The 27055-nt window shown below is 36.9% G+C and overlaps 5 protein-coding genes across 5 annotated transcripts in view; all 5 read left to right on the top strand.

Annotated features, from left to right (window-relative positions):
* The window catches only part of LOC6580482 (hemicentin-1), a 206323-nt gene that overhangs the window by 53288 nt on the left and 125980 nt on the right, over positions 1 to 27055 (top strand). The window lies entirely within an intron of this gene.
* LOC26527390 (axoneme-associated protein mst101(2)) lies at positions 11359 to 13443 on the top strand. Its single transcript, XM_032730577.2, has one exon. It carries the CDS (start codon positions 11535 to 11537, stop codon positions 13251 to 13253), a length of 1719 nt encoding a protein of 572 aa, XP_032586468.2. The 5' UTR covers positions 11359 to 11534; the 3' UTR covers positions 13254 to 13443.
* On the top strand, positions 15823 to 20256 carry LOC116804164 (axoneme-associated protein mst101(2)-like). Its single transcript, XM_032730576.2, has one exon. The coding sequence runs from the start codon at positions 16094 to 16096 to the stop codon at positions 19802 to 19804; it is 3711 nt and encodes a 1236-aa protein (XP_032586467.2). The 5' UTR covers positions 15823 to 16093; the 3' UTR covers positions 19805 to 20256.
* Positions 21213 to 22357, top strand: LOC122757799 (axoneme-associated protein mst101(1)). The gene has a single exon (XM_044011267.1). It carries the CDS (start codon positions 21361 to 21363, stop codon positions 22015 to 22017), a length of 657 nt encoding a protein of 218 aa, XP_043867202.1. The 5' UTR covers positions 21213 to 21360; the 3' UTR covers positions 22018 to 22357.
* On the top strand, positions 23280 to 24309 carry LOC26528354 (axoneme-associated protein mst101(1)). Its single transcript, XM_032730579.2, has one exon. The coding sequence runs from the start codon at positions 23408 to 23410 to the stop codon at positions 23963 to 23965; it is 558 nt and encodes a 185-aa protein (XP_032586470.1). The 5' UTR covers positions 23280 to 23407; the 3' UTR covers positions 23966 to 24309.

Below are 27055 nucleotides of genomic sequence, written 5' to 3'. Positions count from 1 at the left end.
CGAACTGTTTGAAGAGCCGAAGCTTTCGTTCTCCGAGTATTTGTTTTTCCCAATGTATAACTTTGCAGATAGTGTTGACAATTTGCTAAGTAACGAACATCGATCGTTTGGAACGTCCTTCGACTAAATTATACAGACAGAATTCATTAATTAAATACATACTAAACACAAGATTATCGTAAAAATATTAGTGCAGATTCTGAAGCATTTATTTGCCTTAAAAAAAGCAGAAAGCTTTTAGAAAATCATTGACTTCATATTAGTAGTAATTTATTTATTTGACATTTTGGTTGAGCCGTAAACTATGAAGGCTAAAGATTCTTTGCCTAAATTGAACACTGGACATGATATAATTCATTGAATGCTTTCTGTTAGTATTTACCCAATTTGGAGTCAAGAAAGATTCTTTAAGACCACACTTTTATTTTATTAAACATTTGTGTGTTTATTAAAATTTATTAAACTTTAACATAACTACCTAAAATAATTTCCTGATGGAATTAAAGTTTTAAAAAAGTTTAAAATCCAACGATAAGTAGATAACACTAAAAATTGCCGAATTATTAATTTTTGTTATTTATATTAATATTTTAAAAAGGAAAGCCTGTTCATAAAACGCAATAAGAAAGCTTAACTTATCACATATAATTATAACATTATTATAAGTAAATAAAGTAAATAATAATAAAATAAATAATGCATTTCAAACTAATTAATCATATAAATTACAGTTGCATTTCACAAACCCCTAGAAAATATAAACATCAAATAAATTCGTGAGCAATCGCTTTGTCAGTTGATTGCCTCGCTCAGAAACCAAATGTCATGCAGGTTTATCTGCTCTGGGGTCACTTCAAGGTTGCGTTGAACCGCAACACCCATTCAAAAAAAAAAAAAAAAAATATATATATATATATATATATATATATAAAAAGAAGTGGCCACAGTAGCCATGCATGTCAGAGCAAAAGTCAGAAGCGTGTAACGAGCGGTGCTGGCAAGGAAAATGCTCGGCATATCCGACTACTCTACGCAGAAAACGGAAACGGAAATGCGCGTTCAAGAATTTTAATCTGAATGCGCAATTTCGCGTGTGAGCTGTGTGCCAAAATGGCGCGGCACATGTCGACCGAATGGCGGCAACGCAACGCTGCCACGTCCCATGCCGACCGGCTGGCACCTACTGAAGCCAAGCCAGCCCCTCCAGTGTACCGCCAACACCGCGCTAACCAACGCCCCTTTGTTGCAGCACATGTTCCACTGCGGTGCGCCTTGGAATTTCACGCGTTTATTTGCAAAGATTACGAAATGCGCCGGGACGCCCGCTAAAGTTTTGTATGCGTTTCCTGTGCGCTGACGGCGTTGCCTTTTCCTCTGCACCAGCCCACAGTTCCCTCACACTTCAACCCGTTGTCTGCCACTGTGTGTGTGTGTGTGTGTGTTTTTCTTTTTTTTTTTACACTGTTTGCTCGCTCGTCCGCCTGCTCCGACGTCGTGCGCTGACTTGTTATGCATGCAAAAGTCTGCGGCAAATACACAGCCTGGGAACACATGCGGCCCCTTGCCCGTTCGGTAGTGACATGCAAAACATTTTTGCATAAAAATGTTTGCCCACCAACACACACAGACTGCTCCAGTCCTGGCGTCCCGTCGTCCCGTCGTCCCGGTGTCCTGCAGCCAGCAGTCGTTGCACTGGCAGCTTTAGCTTAAGCTAAAGCAATCCCGTTTCATGTGAGCGAAAATTTTCAGCTTTAAAGAATTTCAATTTCAATTTCAATTTTAGTTATATTATTATTATTCTTTTTTATTTTTTATTATTGCTAAAGCCAAGTTAAGCGTAAAATTTGTCAGCAAATTTTTAATAAAATGTTCGCTTTGCTATTTTCGGTTTACATTGATATACATATATATATATATGTATATGTATATATATATATATATCTTGTGCTACCTTGGCTATATCATAGAATATCTGCTTGCTCTCCCTTGGGCTTAATGTCCAACATTTTATCCATGTATTTAAGCTGAATGTGCGTTCGCTACGTGTTCGCCATACTAAACACTCCCGATACCATCTCGATGGCCCGGCTAAGCGAAATGTGCTGCATACTTAAATGCGACAGCAACAAGAGCCATGAAGCATATTTCAGCTCTAATAAAGTGGTGCGTAGGGTGTGCTTAGTCATATTATTGGACTGTCATCATCCGCTGTCATTCGCATTCGCATTTACATTGACCCACAACAAGGAGAACAAGCTGTAAATGGTAAGGATAATCGCTTATCTACATTTAAGTTGGGGAATGGGCATGTTTTCTTATATAAATTATAATATACCTGTGCAGTTTTTCAATATTTATATAAAATACTCATTTAATATTTTAATAATACTCGATTGTCCTTTGAAGTCCTTTGCTGTATCGAAGGAGTATAGTTACTAGACTTGAAAAAATGTGTCTGTCTTTTATCTCTGTTCGCTTTGGCATCGCAGCTCTCTTTTCATTCCGATGACTGCTCTTTATATTTAATGCGAGTTTGTAGTTTTCTTTTCAACTTTAATAACTATGCTCATCAGTTGCAGAATGTCACCCTATTTATCCATCTACACAGCTATCTATCTATCCATCTATCTATGGGAGATGTGAAACTCTTTTCGAACAATGTCGTCTCTTGTGAAAGTAGGCAACACTTTGCCACTTGTGGGTGGGAGACGGCATCAGAAACAAAATTCCAAACGAAATCAGCTTAAATTTCAGCTTTCAAGTGGACTCCTCCACTCAATTTTGTGCTCACTCAGCGGTTCGCTGAGGCTGGCTCGTTCGGATGGTGCAATCAACAAGAGAACCGCAGCGCGGTTCCCGGCATGCGTCGGTGGGCTAGGGCTGGTGGTGGTGCGACCAGTTGCGACCGGTCATAGATGACTCTTGAGCTGAGGCCACTCAGCAGCAACTACAGCTGCAACGTGCAACGTGCAACGTGCAACTTGCAACTTGCAACTTGGAACGTGGAACGCTGAACGTAGTCGTCGACTTAGTTAGCCACTTTTCTTTTATATAAAATGCGCCTTTTGTGCCTCGAGTGTTACGACTTCGGACCGGTTTCCTCCTCCCACCTCCCTCCCGCAGGACTACCCTTTTCATAAGAAAAATACAGTTTGCAGCAAGTTTATTTTAAAACTCGACTTTTGTGTGCTCAAGTTTACTTTGGTGGCGAATTACTTTTCGGTTATTTTATGTGGCTCACAGACGCCGCTGATTGTCTTGTTGTCTGGTGTTGATGCAGCGCCAAAAGCTTCACAGACTGTAGATACTTTTGGGGTTAGGTCTACTTCATGGACTTCCGCTGCTGCCCACCGACGTCCGTTTCGTCGCGGAGTTTATTATGTTGGCCGCTTCAAGTCGAAGCCGCTTGCAGAATGCAATTATCAAAAGTTTTCGTGTTGTGTGCTCTCTCTCTCTCTCTCTCTCTCTCTCCTTCTCTCTCTGTCTCTTTCTCCTTTCGTTCTATTTTTGTTGAGCGCCTTTGTCGTATGGCAGAAATTATGGCCATCGCCATTTTGCTGTCCACAGTTGGAGCATTGCCTGCGCCCAGCTCTTCGATTTCGTTTTCTCCAATTGCAGCTAGTTTTTTGTTGTTGTTGTTGTCGTTTTTGTTTTTTTTTTCGTTAACTTCTCTCATTGCTGTTTAACATGGCATAGCAAATGTGGAACAAAAGTTGAGCGGCTGTGTTGGGAAGTTTGCGAAGCTCTTAAAGCAAATGCAGTTTCATAAAGTTTAAAGAGTCGCGCGCATTTCGGAAGCGGAAATGTAAAAGGTAAGGCGTGGCAGGGCGTGCATTGTGCCAAAAATGCTAAGAGCGGAAACGCAGCTAACAATAAAAGCCAAAAAGGGCATAAAACGCGCACTTCCGCTTTAAATTTCCCAACGTTTTCACTTGCACTCGTACGAGTGTGGCTGGGTGTGTGTGTGAATTGTGCGAGTGTGTGTGAGGGGTCACCATACAACGTGCAACACCGTGTGGTCAACACGAAGCTTTGGGCTTTCTCTCGTCTAACGTCTGCCGGCTAACGGCTGCCGGCTTCCGGCCTGGCTAGACCGACAAACAAAAAAATTGGCCGCACACTAAATTGCACACCTGAGATTAATGCGGCCGGCACTTGAAAAGCGTTTTGAAACATGGTCCGGCACGGCAAACAGGCCAAAACGAAAGGTGTAAAGGCCAAAAGCAGTTGCCGCTGCAGCTCTCGGGCTTACAGTTGTATGCAAAGCACAACGTTCACGACGCAGCCAAAGTCAAACGCTTTTCAGGCGGCTCCTCCTTTCATGGCAGACACCAACATTTGTAATTGTTGTTGCTCTCCTCTTCTTCATCTTCTTCTTCTTCTGTTTGGTCTTCTGCTTCGCTGTCGGGTCGTTACCAGCTGACGCCTTTGGGCTTTTGTAAGCGAAAACGCCAAATGAAGGCGACTGAATGCTTAAGCTATCATAACAGTGGGTCGGCAAAGTTTGTGCACAACTGCAGTTAAATGAGCTGAAATTTGACGGAAATTTATGATTTATATACATATATATAAATTACTGAGCTGGGCATAATTTAGTAAATTGTTTATAGACATTTAAAACTATACAACATTTAATAATTTTAAGAATGAATTACTTAAGGAAGAGCTTTAAATATTTATATTTATATTTATACATATATAATATAATAAATATATTTCATATATAAATATTTTCTTCTACATATATTTATTATTATATATAAATTATATATATTTATATTCTCATTTGATTATTATATATTTGGAATGTTATTATATTTAATATACCTCAATTATTCAGCTTGATATATATGTAAGTATTCTATTCAATGTATTTTATTTATTATATACATATTTATTATATTTATATTTTTATTTGTGTATTTTATATATTAAATATATTTATATTTATTATATAAAAATATATCCGAAAATTCCACAATTTTAAGAAAAAATTTCTTAAAAAGTGCATTACAAATTTATACTAATTTTTATATCTTATTAAATGAATATAAATATATACTATATATTTGATTAATTTTTTTTATTTTACAGATTATTTATGTTTTATATATTTTGAATATCTAATATTTATGTTTCATTAGGAGGTTTTTATATTATATTTAATATATAATTTAACTGTCAAATTCTTTTCAGCAGCCACTGTAGAAATGCTTTTTATCTTGTCTGTATTTTTACTCTCGACCTTTCGGGCTCATTTCTTTTCGTCTCTATCTGCACACACACATACACTTGCACACACACACATACGCTTGCACACACACAAAGTCTGTGCTCAGTGAGTAAAAGCAACTGAAAATAAATTAAGTGGAAGTAAGTCGTAACGAAGTGATACATAATTCTTTGTATTTTGTGTGGTGCCCTCTTTACACTCGTTGCCCGTCGCCCCCCCCCTCTCACTCGGCATGTCTTTGCATTTTTACTGCATTTCGTTTGAGTTTATTGTGGCCAACAATTGAGTGCAAGTTTGTGGCACTAAGCAGTCCACCCGATGCTCACCAAGGGCTGGTCTTTAATGCACTCGCCTAAGTGGATGAGGAACGTAACAAGAATGCGACGTTTGCTGTAATTAACGCCATGTTTAAGGTTCGGTTTGATTTAAGGTTACCATGAGTAGGGCTTCGTTTCAAATCACCCAAATATATAAGGTGAAACTTTAATCTGAGTTTCAGTGACATTTTCATTGGCATTAAAAAGAATAGAGAGAATAAAAGAAATATATAAAGTGAATTTTTAAATACTCTTTAAGCAGATAGAATATATATCAATTTTATAATAATATATAATATTCATTTGCCATGGGTTCAGGGTCAAAAATAAATAGTATAAAAAAAAAATATATATATATATACCTTTTTATAGATTAGGTGAAACTTTAATATGAGTTACATTATCTTGAGCATCAGAGAGAATATAGAAAGAAATATATAAAGTGAGTTTCTAAATACTATTATATGATATAATATTATAGTTTTTGTATAATAATATATATGTTTTTTAATTTTATATATTCTATGTAGAATAACTTACATTTTTTAGTTGTTGTTTTTCGTTATAGAAAATATTAGCTAAAATTGAAAACAATAAGTAGAACTTTAATCTGCATTTTACATTCACACTGGCATTAAAAAATTATTATAATAAAATAAATACATAAAAAAAATATATAAATTAAATAAATTAAATTAAATAATCTTTAAGCAGACCAGTCAAAAATAATAAACTGTAAATTTATATAAATATAGCTTTTAACTGTCTTTAATATATAAAATCCTGAACTGATCATTCTGTAGTTATATGTTAATTCACTTTGATACTAAAATTAACTATCTGCTAAGCTTAATAAAATTACACTTAATGCGAGGACAAATATTTAATTTGTAAGCAATACTTGTGCTGCCAGCAAGTTATCCACTGAGAAATACATATATATATATATATATATATATATACATATATATTTCTTTACTTCTACCATATTGCATTACAAAACTCGAATGCCCGCCTACAGAGTGTATCTAAATACATGAGGAAAAGTTTTGCGCCGTGGACAACGGCAACTGTGAATGGCCGGGATAACGGTAACAGTAACCTAATATAGCGTAATTTGGCTTTAATGACCAGCCAGAGAGCGGGGCGTGTGACAAGGAGATGGCGATGGAAGTGGGCTACAACAAAGGCCACTCCACTCATTTTGCCGGTCCCGTTAAATAGCCTAAATAACTTAATATCAGGCAAAGAGCTGGCCGTCGCTCTGATTGAGATTCACCGGCAACGAGTTTCGGGTCAGCTTTCCTACCTATTGCTACTTAACTAAGCCAACGATATCATTTTATTACACAGCTCAATGACAGCGCCAGCCACGCCCAACGCCCTAAATGGATAAGACCGGGGCGAAATTTTAGAGCTGAGAAAATGCTGCTGCTAACTAGTTGAAAAATTTCACTTTCGATGGGGCTCGACTTTAACTCTTAGCTGCTGCTGCTGTTGCTGCTGCCACTTGGCCAACTGCCACCTGCCATAGAACTACCATAGCCACCTCCACATCGCGCGCACTTCCAGCTCAAAGGCCATTAACGTGTTTCGTTTCATTTAACTTTTACGCTCGATGTTGTCCCCAGCCTCCTCGAGGGAGCAGCGGAAGAGGCGGAGGGAGCGCTGCTATTTAGCACAAGCGCAGAATTGTCGCTCCCGCCCCACACCATACACCACACTCCACACCACCCACTGTTGGTGGTATTTTTGTTACACTTTGGGCCCATGAAACGAAACTTTTACCTGCTGCATGCTTGACCCAACAAAGGACGACAACGTCGAATGAAATGCTCCAGAGTTGGCGGGCCCAACGGAAGAGAGATTGGAGTGTTTGGGTGTTGGAGGTTGATGCCACCGCTGCTGCTGCCGCTGCTGCTTTGGTGGGTTGACCTTCGCTGCTGACAGCAGCCGTCATTAACCTTTCATGATGAGGGAACAAACCGGGGCACAATCAAGCGGAACAGGTGGCAGCAAGCATGCTGCCTGGGGAGCTTCCTGCCGACTCCTGGCAAGCAGCCATCATTGGTAGCTCGCAGCTCGGCGCAAAACTTGCTTGCTTGGCTGTCGTTAAATTTGAACTTTTGACTTGCTTTTGGTTTGGTTTTTATTATTGTTGTTGTTGCTCATGTTGTTCCTGTTCCCGTTATTGTTGGCTTTGTCCATGTCGTGTTTGTCGACGCTGTAAAGTATGTTAGGTAATTTTTGGCTTTAATGCTGTCTGGCAGCGACAGTTCGCCCAATGACCCAGTTTTGTGACTCGATCTGGGTGTGTCTGCGTCTGTCGCAACCGCAGCATTTTTGTTTAACTAACCACATGCCACGCCCACGCCCACACCCACACACATGCACACAAAACGAAGAGACAGAAACAGTCGCAAATTATTAGCAACCGCAGCTGTGTCTCTGCGTCTGTGTGCGACTGCGTCGTCGTCAGCCTGGCTGCGGTCGCTCTGCTGCTCTCAATTTGCAGCAGATTATTTCCCAAAATGCATTAGTAAAACAAAATGAAGCAGAAAGAAGCAGATTCTGTCGCTTCGAGATCTGTACACAATAACATTTAGTTTCAATATCAATAAATTCGAATATTTGCATTATTTATAGAAGACTCTGTTCACGAATATGTTCTCCATTTCATTTCATTTTTATTGCTTGAGCGAATCCGGACAAGAGTTGCATCACTCTGCACTGGCATGCTCCAAGGCCGACTCGGCTTGCATGTTGGCGCCCATTGCAAAATCAATAACTGTTTTATAATGTGCCACTGCAAATACGAATGAAGGTGAAGGGGCAATAATGGCAACAACAATGACATTGTCGTTTCAATGGCGTCACAGCCTCAATCTAACAGCTGGCAGTGGCACTGCTGAATAACTGTGCAGCTGAACAACAACAGGAACAGCATCATAAGCATAGACATCGGCATAATCATGATGGCAAACTGACTGCCCTCGAGTGTTTTATCCTTGACAAATCCTTGTGCAACAATCAACAGCAACAGCAACAGCAATAGCAGCAATAGCAGCAGCCAAATGAAAAAAGAAATTCTGAAACACTGCAAAAAAGTGCTTGAACATTACAAGGGGAATTGCAGGAGAGTAGTTAACAATGCCAAATGCGCAGCAAATGTCTAAATGAATGCACGACTGAATGCCACCAGTGGAGTGAGTAACAAGTGATGAATGAGACAAGCCCCACACGCAGCCCCACAACCACTCCTGGGCCTGCTCCCACACACACCCACACACATAGGCATATGCATGCACGATCTGCCTGAGTGGAGGTGACACTGACAATGGCGCAAATCGTGGCTTTAATGTGAATCTGTGGCCAGACAACGCGACGGCCGCATTTACCAAACTACATATAGTTGCCTAGACAAGAATAACAATGGAGAAGACAAGCAGCCGCAATTATTCAGCGTTTTAGAGCGAATATGTTTTTTATATTGTGGAATACTTATATTCATATAGTCATAGAAGGGGCTCAAATATTAGACGACAGTTTTGCCATGTCACTTGTCGAATTTTAAGTACCTTCAGTTATGAAAACGTTGAAGCGTTGCGGCTTATAGAAATTAAGTAAAGTTAAACTCTAATAGACTATGTGTAGCATACTCAAAGCTCCCAAATTTGTTCTACGTCTTAATCATTTTTTGTTGTAAATCAATTTTTAATTCAGACCATTCAGCGAGTCTTTCGATTTGGCAATTAAATGAGTGAGCAGTGTTGCAGTTGCATAAATGAATGAGTCTTTTAATCTTTCGGCCTATCAACGATTCATTCAGTTCAACAATTAATTACAAAATTGAAGTTAAAGAGTGTCTTTCCTTTAAGCGAATGAACGAGACTTTCAGCTAAGAGAAAAAACGAGAGAACTGAATAAGTGAAAGAGTCTTTCAGTTCAATGAATGAATGCATCACTTACTTAAGAAGTGAACGAGCTACTCACCTAAGACGTGAGCCAGTCTTTTAGCTTAACGAATGAACGAATCACTTACTTAAGAAGTGAATAAGTCTTTCTGCTCAAAAATGAACAAGTCTTACAGCATTGCTTAATGATCGAGCTCTTCATTTTGGGAAATGCAGACTTATAGTTCAGCAAACATAAGAGACTTTCTGTTTTACAATGAACGAGCTCGCCAGCCCAGCGAATAAACTAGCTCTTCAATATACGAAAATCACCAATCTCGTAGTTAAGCAATAGAACCAGTCTACAATTTTAGCGACTGAACTAGTTCTTCATTATTATATATCTATAATTAGTTGAGTGACTGTAATTATTTCTTAATCTCTGCAGGAAATCGAATATATTGCTATTAAATATAAAATAATTTACTATCTGTATCGCCTTAAATAAATCACCTGTTAAAGCTCAAAATTTTTACATCTTACATCTCTTATACATTTGCATACAGTTTATTTACTTCGCATTTAATAATTTGTTTGCCAAAATTAAATCCAAGTGATTTTCCGCAACAATGTTCCAAAAATATTCAACTCTCTGCACAGAATATTTCAGCTTTTTGTTAACAATTTTCAAATCGTTGCGCTTTCCGCAAAAAATGTCAACAATTAACAGTAACACAGCGCCCACAACTGCGACATGAGAGGCGTGTGCCACACCCATTTCTACTCAGCACTCAGCACTCACATCCACGGAAGCCGCAACGTTGACTCTTCAGGCTCAAAATAAGCACATGGGCGAGTGCAGGCAGCAGACAAACAATTTTGTCGAACATAAAATCGAGCACAACTTAATTAAATGTTGAAAGCGCGGCCACAGAAACTGCGGTCGGGGGCCAGGTGTAAAACAGGAAGAATCGGTGCAAATAGGCGCGTGGAGCAGAGGTGTGGGGGGGGGGTGACCGAATGACAAGCGGTGGGGTAAGACGCAAGACGTTGACAAACGCCCGACTTCATTTTCGGTGGATGGCTGTTGGAAATTAGCAAAGCTGTCAACTGTCAGCGGGTGGAGAGTCTGGCACGGGTGTGAGTGTGTGCGATGTGTGTGTGTGTGTGTGTGTGCATGTGTGCGTGGAGTGTAGAAATATGTCTACAACTTCATGGCTGGCAGGCAAAGGTAAGACAATGTGTCTCACCTGCTCTTCAACACCTTGAGTCCTCTGCGGAACTTGCCGCCCCTAAAAATGAACTTGAGCTTGAGGCACGCCTGAATGCGGCAAGTGCATGTGTTTGTCTGCCTGTGTGCATGTAAGTGTGTGTGTGATTGTAAGTTATGGCATGTCTACATCCGCTTGCTGCTGCTTGTCAGCCTGCCAGCCACCTGCTGCCTGCATGCCTGTGTGCTACCTGCTGCTCTTTGCCCTCTGCCCTTTGCCCTCTGCCCGTTAGCCCTGCTTGTCCCGATGTTTGTAATTTGTTAATTTCCCGCATTTAGAAATTAATTTTCACTTCATGCGCCGCCAAGCAGACAACAGCAGACGCAACGTCGAGTCAACTTGACTACAGTGTGGCACATAAGTATGCTTTAATGTTCTGCAGCACACCAGCCCACACGCGCGTTGCCAACATTTGATATTTAAATACTTTTATGGTCTCATTAATTTGTGAAACTTGCTTCTTGTCATTTTTTTTCACCCCTCCTTGTTGTTGTTTTCCAACTGGCAAAAGAAATCAAAAATTAAACTGAAATTACGTTCTATATTTCGGTGTAATGTAAAAAAAAATTTTTTTAGCTTCTTGTATTTGTTTGTGTATATCATCTTTGATCATTATTATATAAAAGAAACATCTACTGCACAAAATCATTGTGTAAACTTAGCAGACATGTAAAAAACTAGCAACTCCTTTTCTTACGAAATTGTATAATTCCTTTTTGAACTAAAATAATATCAAAATTTTAAAAGTACAGAACACTTTAGTATCTAGTTTTTTATTATTCGAATTTTTGGCGGATTTAACAAAATTCTTAGAAATCCAATGTCTTTATTAAAATTTTCTTCGATTACTCTAAGCAAAGGCTTATTATTTATGTATTATGTAAACCGATCGCATCAACCTGTTTTAACAAGCAATATGCGGAGACTATCGTTAAGGAAGAGTGGAAGCTTTAAATCTTATGTTGATCGATCACATCCACCTATTTTATCAAGCAATATATGGAGACTGCTGTTTAGAAGGACTGGAAGCACAAAATCCTCTGGTTGCGATGGTGAAAAGGATAAGAATAAAAAAGCTGCCGCAAAGGATCGAGCAAAAGTGGAAGCATATGAGAAGAAATGTTTGGCAATTCAGAAAAAGGCCTTGGACGAAGAATTGAAAAACTTAGGCTCCAAAGACAAAAAATTAATTCAGAGCATGATGAAGTGTCTTGCAGAGGGTATGCAAAGAGCGTGTAGAAAAAGGGCACAGCAAAAGCTTTATGAAGATAAGGTCATTGGTGCTCAATGTTTAGAATTAGAAAAAATGGACAAGCTTAGGGCTATGATAACTCAATTTGAGAAGAACAAGTCAAGTCAAGTCAAAAGAAAAAATAATGAAAATAAAAATAAGAAAGAGAATAAAAGTTGTAAAAAACAAAATGCTAATCAGAGTGAGAAGCAAAATAAGGATCCCATTAACTCAATATGTGATTCTTTGTCAAAAAAAGAAACTCCGAAAGACAATTCACAGAATATGTTTACAATAAAGTTTGATAAGTGTATGAGAAACAGGTGGACCGAAGTATGTCAATGTCGCAAACGATTCAGTAAAAAAGAAAACCGAAAGCTTGCAAAATTTCACAAGAACTTGGAAGATGAATTTAAAAAAGAATGCGAAAAGAAGGCGATAAGTGAATTATGCAAGGAAAAATCCAAGAAATCAAATAAAAAAGATAAAGACAAAAAAGATGTAAAAGACAAAAAAGATAAACCGAAAAAAGCGAAAAGTCCGGTAGATAAAGAAAAGGAAAAAAAACTTAAAGAAGAGATCCTTAAAAAAGACAAGGAAGAAGTCGAACTTATAAAATCTGAGCTTCGAGGTCTTAAGAAAAAGTGCCATGAGACCGCTAAACAGAAACAAGAGGCTGCTCAACAAAAAAAATGTGCGGAAATGGCCAAGAAACACAAGCAAGAGGCTGAGAAAAAGAAGTGTGAAGAGAAGGCTAAAAAGGCAAAAGAAGAGGCCGAAAAGAAACGGTGTGAAGAGAAGGCTAAAAAGGCTAAGGAAGAAGCTGAAAAGAAGAAATGTGCAGAAAAAGCTAAAAAAGCTAAAGAAGAGGCAGAAATGAAGAAATGTGCAGAAAAGGCTAAAAAGGCTAAAGAAGAGGCTGAAAAGAAGAAATGTGAAGAAAAGGCTAAAAAGGCTAAAGAAGAAGCTGAAAAGAAGAAATGTGCAGAAAAAGCTAAAAAAGCTACAGAAGAGGCAGAAATGAAGAAATGTACAGAAAAGGCTAAAAAGGCTAAGGAAGAAGCCGAGAAAAAGAAATGTGCAGAAAAGGCGAAAAAGGCAAAGGAAGCGACCGAGAAAAAGAAGCGTGCGGAAAAAACAAAGAAAAAAGGAGCTCAACAGAAAAAACAGAAGAATGATCCAAAATGCAAGGCTAAGGAACAGGCTCTAAAAATGAAGAAGCGAAAAGAAGCTCTGATTAAGAGGCAAAAGAAAGAAGCTGCATCGAGGAACAAGTGTGAAAAGACAAATAAAGAAACCAAAAAATGAAACAACGATAAAAGTAATGAAATTCAAAAATGTTAAGAATGAAGCGTTTCCTAACCAAATGTAGAGTAGTTTGGCTTCAAAAATGCTGACCGTTAATCCAGATCAGATTGAGATAGCGCTCTCAAAGGATTTAAGATATAAGTTAATAATAAGTGTAATGAAGTACAAAAATAAATCTAAATTATTTAAATTCTTAAACTATTTAATTTAAGCCTGAATATATAAAGTGAATATACGATGTCGCCAGCTGCATTCTTATCTCATCATGAGTTGAGTATTATTGAAATTCGACCAGTGTCCCAAAGAAATTTCATATACTATATATGAATAATTAAAATTATATCTTAATCTATCTATCCCATGTACTTTTGTCAGAAGTACTAAATTACAAAAGCTGAAAGCCTAGGATGAAAATATATATTCTTGATTATCGTTCGCAGAACAATAATATCTATATAGCTTTTTTGCTTTTCTAGAGAAAGCACAATAAGGTTTGAGATAGTCCTCCTATTTTTAAAACTCCAGAAATATGGGTAGATTTTGATTTTAGACTACATCAATCAATTCCGAACTGTGGTATTTATTTCTATATTATGAGCGAATAAAATAAAGTATGCAATATTAGGAAATCAAAAAATTTCTGCATAATTTATATTTGGAAGAATGTCTAAATCATATATTTTGCTCAGAATTCAGTATATTTAGTAACCCATTGTCAAACAAACAAGCATAACAAAGAAGGCGAACTGTTAGAAATAAATATGTCGTTGAAACAGTCGTTCTACAGTCGTTCATCTAAACACATTTAAGCTCTAATAATGTCTAAGATTAAATAAAAAAACTTACATTTTTAATTCAAAATTTCCGGTATTACATTTGGCACTAAATTCTGAGAAAATTTTCAAATGTCTTTGTATAGATGCTCATCCATCTGTATGAGGAAGCCCATCCTTAGAGGTTTTAATTTTCTGAACAGGTATATAGAGCAGCCATGTCTTCCAAGTTGTCTTAGCAGCATCCAGCGGCTGCCATTTACAACGACTGGAAGATGTTATTCACCTGATGATTCCAAGACGAATGGTTGCGATGGAGAAAAGGCTAAAAAGGCTAAAGAAGAAGCTGAAAAGAAGAAATGTGCAGAAAAAGCTAAAAAAGCTAAAGAAGAGGCAGAAATGAAGAAATGTGCAGAAAAAGCTAAAAAGGCTACAGAAGAGGCTGAAAAGAAGAAATGTGCAGAAAAGGCTAAAAAGGCTAAAGAAGAAGCTGAAAAGAAGAAATGTGAAGAAAAGGCTAAAAAGGCTAAAGAGGAGGCCGAAAAGAAGAAATGTGAAGAAAAGGCTAAAAAGGCTAAAGAAGAAGCTGAAAAGAAAAAATGTGAAGAAAAGGCTAAAAAGGCAAAAGAAGAGGCTGAAAAGAAGAAGTGTGCAGAAAAGGCCAAAAAAGATAAAGAAGAGGCTGAAAAGAAGAAATGTGCTGAAAAGGCTAAAAAGGCTAAGGAAGAGGCTGAAAAGAAGAAATGTGAAGAAAAGGCTAAAAAGGCTAAAGAAGAAGCTGAAAAGAAGAAATGTGCAGAAAAAGCTAAAAAAGCTAAAGAGGCAGAAATGAAGAAATGTGCAGAAAAAGCTAAAAAGGCTAAAGAAGAGGCTGAAAAGAAGAAATGTGCAGAAAAGGCGAAAAAGGCAAAGGAAGCGACCGAGAAAAAGAAGCGTGCGGAAAAAACAAAGAAAAAAGGCGCTCAACAGAAAAAACAGAAGAATGATCCAAAATGCAAGGCTAAGGAACACGCTCTAAAAATGAAGAAGCGAAAAGAAGCTCTGATTAAGAGGCAAAAGAAAGAAGCTGCATCGAGGAACAAGTGTGAAAAGACAGATAAGGAAACCAAAAAATGAAACAATGATAAAAGTAATGAAATTCAAGAATGTAAAGAAGGTAATCTTCATGTATGATGCGTTTCCTAACCAAATGTTGAATAGTTTGGCTTCAAAAATGCTGACCGTTAATCCAGATCAGATTGAGATAGCGCTCTCAAAGGATTTAAGATATAAGTTAATAAGTGTAATGAAGTGCAAAAATAAATCTAAATTATTTAAATACTTAAACTATTTAATTTAAGCCTGAATATATAAAGTGAATATACGATGTCGCCAGCTGCATTCTTAAAGCAGTCGTAAAATTTTTATTTAGAGACATCATGATTTGAGTATTATTGAAATTCGACCAGTGTCCCAAAGAAATTTCATATACTATATATGAATAATTAAAATTATATCTTAATTTATCTATCCCATGTACTTTTGTCAGAAGTACTAAATTACGAAAGCTGAAAGCCTAGGATGAAAATATATATTCTTAATTATCGTTCGCAGAACAATTATATCTATATAGCTTTTTTGCTTTTCTAGAGAAAGCACAATTCAATAAGGTTCGAGATAGTCCTCCTATTTTTAAAACTCGTCATAAATATGGATAGATTTTGATTTTAGACTACATCAATCAATTCCGAACTGTGGTATTTATTTCTATATTATGAGCGAATAAAATAAAGTATGCAATATTAGGAATTCAAGAAATTTCTGCATAATTTATATTTGGAAGAATGTCTAAATTATATATTTTGCTCAGAATTCAGTATATTTAGTAACCCATTATCAAACAAACAAGCATAACAAAGAAGGCGAACTGGTAGAAATAAATATGTCGTTGAAACAGTCGTTCTAGAGTCGTTCATCTAAACACATTCGAGCTCTTATAATGTCTAAGATTAAATAAAAAAAAACCTATATTTTTCATTCAAAATTTCCGGTATTACATTTGGCACTAAATTCTGAGAAAATTTTCAAATGTCTTTGTATAGATGCTCATCCATCTGTCTGAGGAAGCCCATCCTTAGAGGTTTTAATATTCTGAAAAGGTATATAGAGCAGCCATGTCTTCCAAGTTGTCTTAGCAGCATCCAGCGACTGCCATTTACAACGACTGGAAGATGTTATTCACCTGATGATTCCAACACGAATGGTTGCGATGGAGAAAAGGACAAAGAAAAAGCAGCGGCAGCAAAACAAAAAAAGAAAGATGATGAAAAAATAAAGGAATATAAGATGCAATGTTTTGAACTTCAGAAGAAGGCACTGGATGACGAAATCCAATCTTCAAGTGATAAAGAAAAGCAATTAATTCAGGGTATGATGAAGTGTCTGACCGAGGGTATGAAGAAGGCGTGTTCGAAAATAGCTCTAGCAAAACTGTGTGCTGATAAAGAACTTGAAGATCAGTGTGCTGCACTAGCTAAAAAGGACAAAGTTAAAGCTATGCTCAAGAAGTGTGAGAAGAAAATGGCTAAAGAAAAAGCTAAAAAGCAAAAATGCCCACCTGAGGAAAAGGAGGATGAGAAGAAGAAAGGCAAGGGCAAGGGAAAAGCGAAAAAGCCAAAACAGCCAAAAAACAGATTTACACTAAAATTAGAGAAGTGCATCAAAAGCGAATGGGCCGATGTTTGTGAATGTCGTCAATGTTTTAACGAAGAAGAAAAGAAAAGACTGTCGAAAACCTACAAATGTCTAGGAGCTGAAATTAAAAGCGTTTGTAGAAAGAAGGTAATAAGCGAAATGTGCAAGGAAGCTGGACAAAAAAGCAAGCCTAAGAAATCAGACAAAAAGCAGAAAAAAGAAGATGAAAAGAAAGAGCAAGAGTTAGAGAAAGCAGTACTTAAAGAACAAGAAAAAGAAGAGAAAAACATAAAACGTCTAGTAAAAGCATTAAAGAAAAAATGCAAAAAGAAGCAAGAGAAAGCTCTTAAGAAAAAGTGTAAAGAGGATGCCAAAAAGAAAAAGAAAGCAGCACTAAAAAAGAAATGCCAAAAATTAGCTGAGCAAGAGAAGTGTAAAGAATTAGCTGAAAAAGAGAAGTGTAAAAAATTAGCTAAGAAGGAAGAGGAGGGGGACGAAGAGGAAAAGTGCGAAAAAGGGGATGACAAGGAAAAGGAAGCAAAACAAAAGAAAAAGTGTAGAGAATTAGCAAAAAAAGCAAAGAAAGCTGCGGAAAAGAAAAAATGCGAAGAAGCAGCTAAAAAAGAGAAGGAAGCGGCTGAGAAGAAAAAGTGCAAAAAATTAGCTGAAAAGGAAAAGTGCAAGAAAGCAGCTGAAAAGGAAAAGGGGAAGAAAGCAGCTGAAAAGGAAAAATGCAAAAAATTGGCTGAAAAGGAAAAGTGCAAGAAAGCAGCTGAAAAGAAAAAGTGCAAGGAATTAGCTGAAAAGGAAAAATGCAAAAAATTGGCTGAAAAGGAAAAGTGCAAAAAAGATGGGCAAAAAGAGAAGAAAGGAGGAAAAGATAGGAAAAAGTGTAGAGAATTAGCTAAAAAGGCAAAGAAAGCTGCTGAAAAGAAAAAGTGCAAGGAATTAGCTAAAAAAGAAAAAGAAGCTGCTGAAAAGAAAAAGTGCGAAGAAGCTGCTAAAAAAGAAAAGGAAGCTGCTGAAAAGAAAGCGTGCGAAGAAGCAGCTGAAAAGGAAAAGTGCGCAGAAGCTGCTAAAAAAGAGGAGGAAGCAGCTGAAAAGAAAAAATGCAAGGAAGCGGCTGAAAAGAAAAAGTGCAAAGAATTGGCTAAAAAGGCAAAGAAAGCGGCTGAAAAGAAAAAATGCAAAAAAGGTGGAAAAAATGGAAAGAAAGGAGGAAAAGATAAGAAAAACTGTAGAGAATTAGCTAAAAAGGCAAAGAAAGCTGCTGAAAAGAAAAAGTGCAAAGAATTAGCAAAAAAAGCTAAAGAAGCTGCTGAAATGAAAAAGTGCGCAGAAGCTGCTGAAAAGGAAAAATGCGCAGAAGCTGCTGAAAAGGAAAAGTGCGAAGAAGCTGCTAAAAAGGAGAAGGAAGCGGCTGAGAAGAAAAAGTGTAAAGAATTAGCTAAAAAGTTGAAGAAGGCAGCTGAAAAGAAAAAGTGCAAGGAATTAGCAAAAAAAGCTAAAGAAGCTGCTGAAAAGAAAAAGTGCGCAGAAGCTGCCAAAAAGGAGAAGGAAGCGGCTGAAAAGAAAGCATGCGAAGAAGCAGCCGAAAAGAAAAAGTGCGCAGAAGCCGCTGAAAAAAATAAGGAAGCGAATGAAGAAAATGATTGTGAAGAAGCTGCTAAGAAGGCAAAAAAAGCTGCCAAAAAGAAAAAATCCGAAGAATTTGAAAAACAGTTGGAGGAAGCAGCTGAACAGAAGAAGTGCAAAGAAGCGGCTGAAAAGAAAAAGTGCAAAGAATTAGCTGAAAAGGAAAAGTGCGCCGAAGCTGCCAAAAAGGAGAAGGAAGCGGCAGAAATGAAAAAGTGCAAGGAAGCGGCTGAAAAGAAAAAGTGCAAGGAATTAGCCAAAAAAGCAAAGAAAGCAGCTGAAAAGGAAAAGTGTAAAAAGGGTGGTAAAAAAGGAAAGAAAGAAGGAAAAGATAAGAAAAAGTGTAGAGAGCTAGCTAAAAAGGCAAAGAAAGCTGCTGAAAAGAAAAAGTGCAAGGAATTAGCTAAAAAAGAAAAAGAAGCTGCTGAAAAGAAAAAGTGCAAGGAATTAGCTAAAAAAGCTAAAGAAGCTGCTGAAAAGAAAAAGTGCAAGGAATTAGCTAAAAAAGCTAAAGAAGCTGCTGAAAAGAAAAAGTGCGAAGAAGCTGCCAAAAAGGAGAAGGAAGCGGCTGAAAAGAAAGCGTGCGAAGAAGCAGCTGAAAAGGAAAAGTGCGCAGAAGCCGCTAAAAATGAGAAGGAAGCGAATGAAGAAAATGATTGTGAAGAAGCTGCTAAGAAGGCCAAAAAAGCTGCCAAAAAGAAAAAATCCGAAGAATTTGAAAAACAGTTGGAGGAAGCAGCTGAACAGAAGAAGTGCAAAGAAGCGGCTGAAAAGAAAAAGTGCAAAGAATTAGCTGAAAAGGAAAAGTGCGCAGAAGCTGCCAAAAAGGAGAAGGAAGCGGCAGAAATGAAAAAGTGCAAGGAAGCGGCTGAAAAGAAAAAGTGCAAGGAATTAGCCAAAAAAGCAAAGAAAGCAGCTGAAAAGGAAAAGTGTAAAAAGGGTGGTAAAAAAGGAAAGAAAGAAGGAAAAGATAAGAAAAAGTGTAGAGAGCTAGCTAAAAAGGCAAAGAAAGCTGCTGAAAAGAAAAAGTGCAAGGAATTAGCTAAAAAAGAAAAAGAAGCTGCTGAAAAGAAAAAGTGCGAAGAAGCTGCTAAAAAAGAAAAGGCTGCTGCTCAAAAGAAACAGTGCGCGAAATTGGCTAAAGCGGCTGAGAAAAAGAAGTGCGAGGAACTGGCCTTAAAAAAACAGTGTGCAATCCTTGCCACAAAAGAACGGGAGGCGGCTTTAAGGTGGAAATGTGCGATAGCTGCTAAAAAAGCAAAAATGGCAGCTGAAAAGAAACAGTGTGAAGAACTAGCGAAGAAAGAGAAAGAGGACGCTGAGAGAGAAAAGTGTGCAGAGCTTGCTCAGAAGGAATTGGAGGAGGCTGAGAAGAAAAAGTGCGAAGAAGAGGCAGAGAAGAGAAAGTGTGCAGAATTGGCAAAAAAGGAAAACGAAGAGGCCGAAAAGTGTGAGCAGTCTGAGAAGTAACAATGTGCAGATTTTGACATAGAGGAAACCGAATTTGATGTAAGGAATAAAGCAAAGAAGGCGCAAAAAAAAAAAAAAATAAATAGAAATAAATGTTAAAAAAATAAGTGCTGAGCATCTGCTTATGATAGCAACGAAGTTCATAGGATTAAGCGCAATTAAGACGTCCGATAAAAGTCGGCTGAAAGGAAAAAGCATCTATAAATAACAAAGTCAAAACTGATAAGAAACAAGCGAATGACACCACGGGCTTTTAAAATTAATTAAGAAACAGCTAAAATTTTTAAATCGGATTAATTTTAAGTCTCGAACGTAAAACCAGATATGAAGAATTGTGCTCAAAATGGAAACAACCGAATAATCAGATTCAGGAAGAAGGGCTCTCAGAGTGGCTTGAGATATAAATTTATTTGTAATACAGTAAAAATTTAATAAATTATTTTTAAAGTTTATACATTTATTTATGTTTAATTTCAATGAATAATTATATGATTATAAGATAAGGGTAATAAAAAACAGAAAGCGATTTAAGAATCAAGATCAAGAATCTTATATTATTTTAGTGATAATGTTACGTTGAAATAGGTTTAAGCATAGCTCTTACCTTCATTTGACCTATTCGTCAGTTGTAGTGCAATTTTTCACAATTTATTTATCTAGTATATGATATTAAAGCAATATTAGAAGTATATATATAGTAGTATATATATAGTATATATATAGTATTAGTAGATATATAGTATTAGTAGATATCTGCTTCTTTTTCTCAGAGGCTTCAAGAAGGCAAACAAATTCATTTCTTCTATTGGCAAATACAAAAAAAGTAAAGTTTACTTAAAATTTTTCCGCAGCTTATACTTCTTAACTTCGTCATTTTGTACTTCAAAATTACGGTACTGTTCTTCTACTTCCTCGTCAGCCATTCACCATCGTCGCATTCAAGCAAACTATCGACCGCCTCATAGCCATCGATATTGTTTAGTATCGATAAATTTATATCTTTTGATTATTAACCATAGAGCAATGCGCCTTGTGCATGTGCTTATTGGCATACTACACTAATTATTAATTATGTCAATTGCAGTTGTTTTTTTACTTTTCAAGTACGGAATCAACAAAATTTCTTGTGTTTACTTTTAAGAGTCCTTAAATCAACATGTGAAATAAATTTGGAGCACTGATTTAATCAATTTTTTGACATGGGCTTATATTAAGTAGGATAAACGGGTTGCAGTTGTTGAGTTGGATGTGTTTACCATGACAAAAGCATGGTTATATCTTGATTAGGGTTGGTGTCCGTAAAAAATCATTTTGCTGTTGATTGAAAAACACTCAGTTTATAAATAAAATCGAGTATTGCAAAGCATGCTGTACATTTTTCCATTTCCAATGAACTTTTTGAATGTGTAAAATTTCCTCAGTATCAAGCAGACAAGCTTCGGGTTGAAGTTATTTTCGGTCCAAAATTTTCAAAATTTTTCTTTAAAAATTTAACAAATAAATTTTAGTATTTTGAACTGTAGTTTGGCACAAAAACAAATTTTATTTTATTCATCATGTTTCTAAGTCGTTTGGCGTGCGCTCTTCCACGTAAAGTTATAGTCCGAAGTGTTTCCACCCTAACTGGCCCTGTCGAGCCGAATGGTCTGCCACGGACATCGTTAGAAAGCTATCAACAGCGATTCCAATTTAGCAAAAAATGTGATCAAGAAGAAGCAAAGAAGAAATGTGCAGAGGCTGCTGCCAAGAAGTGCGCAGAGGCTGCTAAGAAGGAGAAGGAAGCGGCCGAACGGAAGAAATGTGCAGAGGCTGCTAAAAAAGAAGCCGAAAAGAAAAAGTGTGCAGAGGCTGCCAAAAAAGAGGCTGAAAAGAAAAAGTGCGCAGAGGCTGCTAAGAAAGCAAAGGAAGCGGCTGCAAAGAAAAAGTGTGAGGAGGCTGCTCTAAAGAAAAAGTGCGAGGAGGCTGCTAAAAAGAAGAAAGCAGCGGCTGCAAAAAAGGAGGCTGAACTCAAGAAGAAGTGTGCAGCTCTTGCCAAAAAAGAAAAGGATGCAGCACTGAAGAAAAAGTGCGCAGAGGCTGCCAAAAAGAAGAAGGAAGCAGCAGCCAAAAAGAAGAAGGCAGCGGCTGAAAAGAAAAAGTGTGAAGAGTTAGCTCAGCAGAAAAAGTGCGCAGAGTTAGCTAAAAAGCAAAAGTCTGACTCTGACAAGAAGTGAGCCGGCGGCCTAAAATGTGAAATTCTTTAAAGTACAGATTATGCAAGTAAAGCACCCAAGCAATCCAGACAGGCGTCCCCACAGAATCAGTAGAAATGTGTAAATACGCGACAGAAGGGGTCCAAGAAATATGAAGTGTGAAACAACTACTTGAGAGAATAAAGAAGAGGCTCCTACCAAACAACGAAGAGAAGACTGAACTTTCTGCTTAAAAGTGGTCTTAGAAATAAAGAATTCCCCCTGTAAATGCGTAAACCAGATATATAACAGATCAGAATGAAGAAAAGAATTAATTTAAGTGTAACAGAGTATACAAATATACTATAAATTATTTCGAAAATTGCCATGTGTTTATTAATTATGTAGTTGTCTTTGATTGGCGATTATGCTTACTTCAACAATGGATAAGATTCTGTGTATTTTCTTAATTTTCTCTAATTCACTGAAGCTTTAAATGATGGACTGCCATCTCCTAAGAAGAACCATTTTCGGTTTTGATTTTATTGGGTAAAATCAAAACCTTTTGACAGAAAACATAGAAATCTCATAGCTACTTTGATATTTTAAAATAGAATGTCTGGCAGTAAAAAGAAAAGGTTCTACGACAATAGACAGGATCAGTACGTGGCCCACGTATATGAACTTTACAGTATACATACAATTTTGGGGAATTTTATTGAAAGAGTCTGCTCTCACACAGCGAGAAATACCATACGGTTATTCACTACAATTGAATATACGAGGTGGAAACATACTGGCATGATATATAACGAGTCTACATCTAAAATCTCAAATCTCTGTCTTCACTAGCGTCGAAATGGTTCGGGATCATACGGACAGACTAACAGATGATCCGATAGCAAGCATTTTATAATTTCCCAATTTGGCACTTGTCAGCGTTTGGGCCGGGAATCCGTAGCAATAAAGTACGATTAAAAGTAACAAATATATAAATGTTGAATCCACTGAAAATGAAATGGTTTTATGCTAATCCATGTGAAAGAACGAAAACTTTACTCTGAACAAATATTATTTTAATTAATTAAACTGTAACTAGCACAAGAGTTATTAAAACGCATGTTGCGTGATTATTTTTACGAAAATATATATTTGCGTATAGTAATGTCGAGTCCTCTCGATTTAGTACCCTTAGTAACCCTATTTTGAAATTGCCAAGGTATAAGGCAAGCCGCATGATTTTAAGAAATCAAAGTATACAGAGTTTGGTCGAAATTTGTAGGTACTGATGGAGATGTTTCTATTTCTTCAGTATAACTCACTCACTCGTTCGGCTCAGTTCAATTTTGGCTTTTAAAAATTCAAAATTTTAGTCAAAATTAAATACGTTTTTAAATAATTTTTTTTTTTTTTTTTTTGAGTTGAATTCAATATGAACTTTTTCGGCCGTCTTGTTTGCGCTTTGCCGCGGCCGGCGATGCTCAGAACTGTTTCTACCCTAACTGGCTCTTTGGGATATAAATTTCTACCCCGGGTCACATTTAATACAATCCAACGGGTTTCATATGCTAAGAAAAGTGGTAAGGGCAAAGATGCGGACTTGAAGAAAAAGTGTGCAGAGGCAGCCCTGAAGAAAAAGTGTGCAGAAGCTGCCAAAAAAGAAAAAGAGGCTGCAGAAAAGAAAAAGTGTGCGGCGTTAGCTAAAAAGGAGAAAGAAGCCGCTGAAAAGAAGAAATGTGCAGCCTTGGCCAAGAAGGAGAAGGAAGCTGCTGAAAAGAAGAAATGTGCCAAGTTAGCTAAGAAAGGAAAGAAGGGAAAGAAAGGAAAGGGTAAGAATGGAAAGAAAGGAAAGAAAGGAAAGAAGGGAAAGAAAGATGAGCTGAAAAAGAAGTGTGCAAAGCTAGCCAAAAAGAAGAAGGAAGAAGCTCTTAAGAAAAAGTGTGCAAAGGCAGCTAAAGCTAAAAAGTGTGCTAAAAAAGAAGACGAGTAGTAGAGCAACAGCAACGCAACAGAGGCTGAGTACAGATTCAAGTAGGGGCTACAGGCAGAAAGAAGACTTCATTTCAATCGCTAACGAGTGAGGGCCAAAAATCAAATGCTGAGGCTGCAATTCAACGAGCGGCTTGAAAAAAACAAAGATGAGGCTACTTCGGAGTGACGGGGTTGATCTGAAGGCTTGCATCTGTGAATTATGTAGAATGTGTAGGCTTTGGATATTTTCAAGTGCACGTTTTGGAAATGTACACAGATAGCACAGATGCAGTTAAAAAAAATCGGCTTGAAGTTAAAAATTCAAAAATAAATCTCAGCGTATTATGCTTAATAAAATATAAATTATTTATTTATAATTTTTGTGTGTTTTTGTCTATGTATAGGATATGGGAAATGTATAGGATAGTGAAACCAAGTATAAATCGCCAACTTAATACTTAGTTATGTTGTTTGTTTTAAATATTCGTTTATTTCATATGTCTCGATTTCAAATAAATTTGCATGATAGTACTATCGTCGACTGACGATTTTTTATTTATTTGATAGCTTAGTGCATGCAGACGGCAGTGCTTGGCATACTTTTTATTTTATTTTATTTTGTTTAATATAGTTTCATTTTCAAGGCGTTTTCTAGTGTTAAAATATTTAATGGATTTTAACTTAAATTCGTTATGACATTAAGCCATAATTCGTAGGCTAACACAAAGCTGTGCAGAGACACTCTGAGGGCTTTATATCTTCTCTCCTCCTAATAAAGAAGATTGTATAAAATCCGTTTATTCTTGTATTATGCCATTTTTGAAAAGGCCAAGAAAAGAGCCTACTTACTCATGATTCCACTTCAAATGACACTGTTTTTAAATTTAACAGCACACAGTCAAAAATAGAGATTCATCACATATAGGTTAGTTTCGATTTAAAATAATGTCAAAATTTCGCTAAAACCACAATTGAAGCAGATAAAATTCACAATAAATAATTTTAATGTTGTATTTTGAACCACAAAATCTTATATCATAAATTCAAGATGTTGTTTTGTCGTGTTTATGGCGGGTTTTTGCGTAAGGCCGTATACAGAGGTATTTCGCTAGTCACTGGATCTTTGGATCAAAAGTATTTGCAGCGAGATAAAGTGAACAACTTTCAAAGGATGCCTTATAGCAAGAAAAGTGATTCATTCTCTGAGCCTTCTAGTAAGGAAGCGAAGAATAATCAGATAGAGTCCACAGGAGCTGATAAGGGTGGTAAGAGTAGAGTAGACTCTGGAGCTGAAGCCTTGGAAAAGCAGAAAGATAAAGAAAAGCTTAAACTACTCGAAGAAATGTGTATGACGGAGCGAAGAAAATCTTTTGCCAAGGATATACAGTCATTGGATAAGAGCGAACAAGCAGTATTGAAGAGTATGTTACCGTGCCTTGAGAAGGGCATGAAACGAGAGTGTAAGAAGGAATCCAAAAGGAAACTTAGGCATGAGAAACGCCTTGAGGAAAAGTGTTCCTTGATTGCTAAAAAAGATAAGATTAGAAAGTTATTGAAGTACTGCGAAAAGGAAAAAATCCAGAAACAAAAAAATAATAAAACAGGCAACGGCGATCAAACTGCTAAGAAGAAGTCAGAGACATCGGCAAGTAAAGCGAATTCTGAAAACAAATTTGAAAAGATCGATCCAATAGCAAATATATGTCTGTATTTGAAATTATGTAAAAATACACCGGAGTGTTCAGGAAAGGCAGACAGCCCAAAAGATCAATATCTATTAAAACTAAAGAAGGCCATTAGGCAAGAGTGGACCGATATATGCCAGATTCGACAGAAATTAACAAAAGTAGAACAGCAGAATCTTTCGATTTCTCACAAATGCGTGGCATCTCAAATAAAGCAAATTTGCAAACTGAAAGTGTTGAAAGAGATGTGCAAGGAAAGTAAGAAATCTGAGAACTCTGCTGAAAGCAAATCATTGAAGTGTCCACACAAAGAAGCAGCAAAAGAGACTAAAATGCAACAGAATGGCAAAAAAGCTTCCGAAAAACAGAATAAAGGTGGTAGTCAATCACAAAATAAACAGCAGACTAGTATGAATAACGGAATATTCAAAGATCAAAAGCAGAATATTGAGGGGATTAAAAAGTTAAGTATAGGACAAAACGAGAAACCACAAAAATTGGAGAGTGGGGCTTCTAAGAAAGAGTCTGATAGGATTCCTCAGAAGAATAAAAAAGAAGAGAAACTCACGAACAAGAAAGATATGATCTCTTCTAAAACAGATGATAAGAGCAGAGAGAGCGAGAACAAAGGAAATGAGAATGAAGAGGAGGCACTGAGGAAACAATGCAAAGAGGCGGCTAAGAGAAAATGTGAATATAATAAGGCCTTAGTTCAAATGAAGAAAGACGCCGAATGTAAAAAAAGGCAAGAGCAAGAGATTCTTAAACAACAGGAAAAAAATCAGTCTCTTCAACAAAAAATAGAACTAGAAGCTGAATTGGAGAAGAAAGAACTCGAATATCAAAAGAGAAAGAAAGATGAGGAGATTTTACAAAAAAATTGTGATGAAGCAGCTCTACGGATAAGGCTAAGGGCCCTTAAGAAAATATGTGAAGAAAAGATTCTTAAGAAAAAGAGAGAGGCGGAGGTACTAAGAGCAATGTGCCGGGAAGATGCTCGCAAGAAAGAAAATGAAAATGCCCAAAATAAGGACAATGAATATAAGAAATGTGCTGAAAAATATTCCGAAAACGGGGCTGACAAAAATAAAACGGAGGTGGAGAAAAACAAGGCAGCCTCTAATGAAAATATCGAAGCTGATACCCTGGATATGAAATTTAAGGAACTAGCATTAAAATGCGCGGAGGAGATGCGCAAAAAGAAAGAAGAAGAACAAGCTCTGAAGAAAAAACAAACAGATTGTATCGATGATTAGTAGTACAGTTAGATAAATTACAGATTTACATTCTTTTGCCAAATTGAGTATATTTATATTTATCAATAAAAGAATATTATGTATTGTATATACTTTTTGAGCAGAAACTTTAAGATCAATGGGTTTTCAGATATGCTACGTTGAAAAAATGAATTGTAAATGCAGAAG

The sequence above is a fragment of the Drosophila mojavensis genome, unplaced genomic scaffold (assembly GCF_018153725.1).
Source record: "Drosophila mojavensis isolate 15081-1352.22 unplaced genomic scaffold, ASM1815372v1 contig_81, whole genome shotgun sequence".
NCBI lineage: Eukaryota > Metazoa > Arthropoda > Insecta > Diptera > Drosophilidae > Drosophila > Drosophila mojavensis.
The sequence above is the reverse complement of the archived record's forward strand: the minus strand, read 5'-3'. Positions and strand labels throughout refer to the sequence as shown.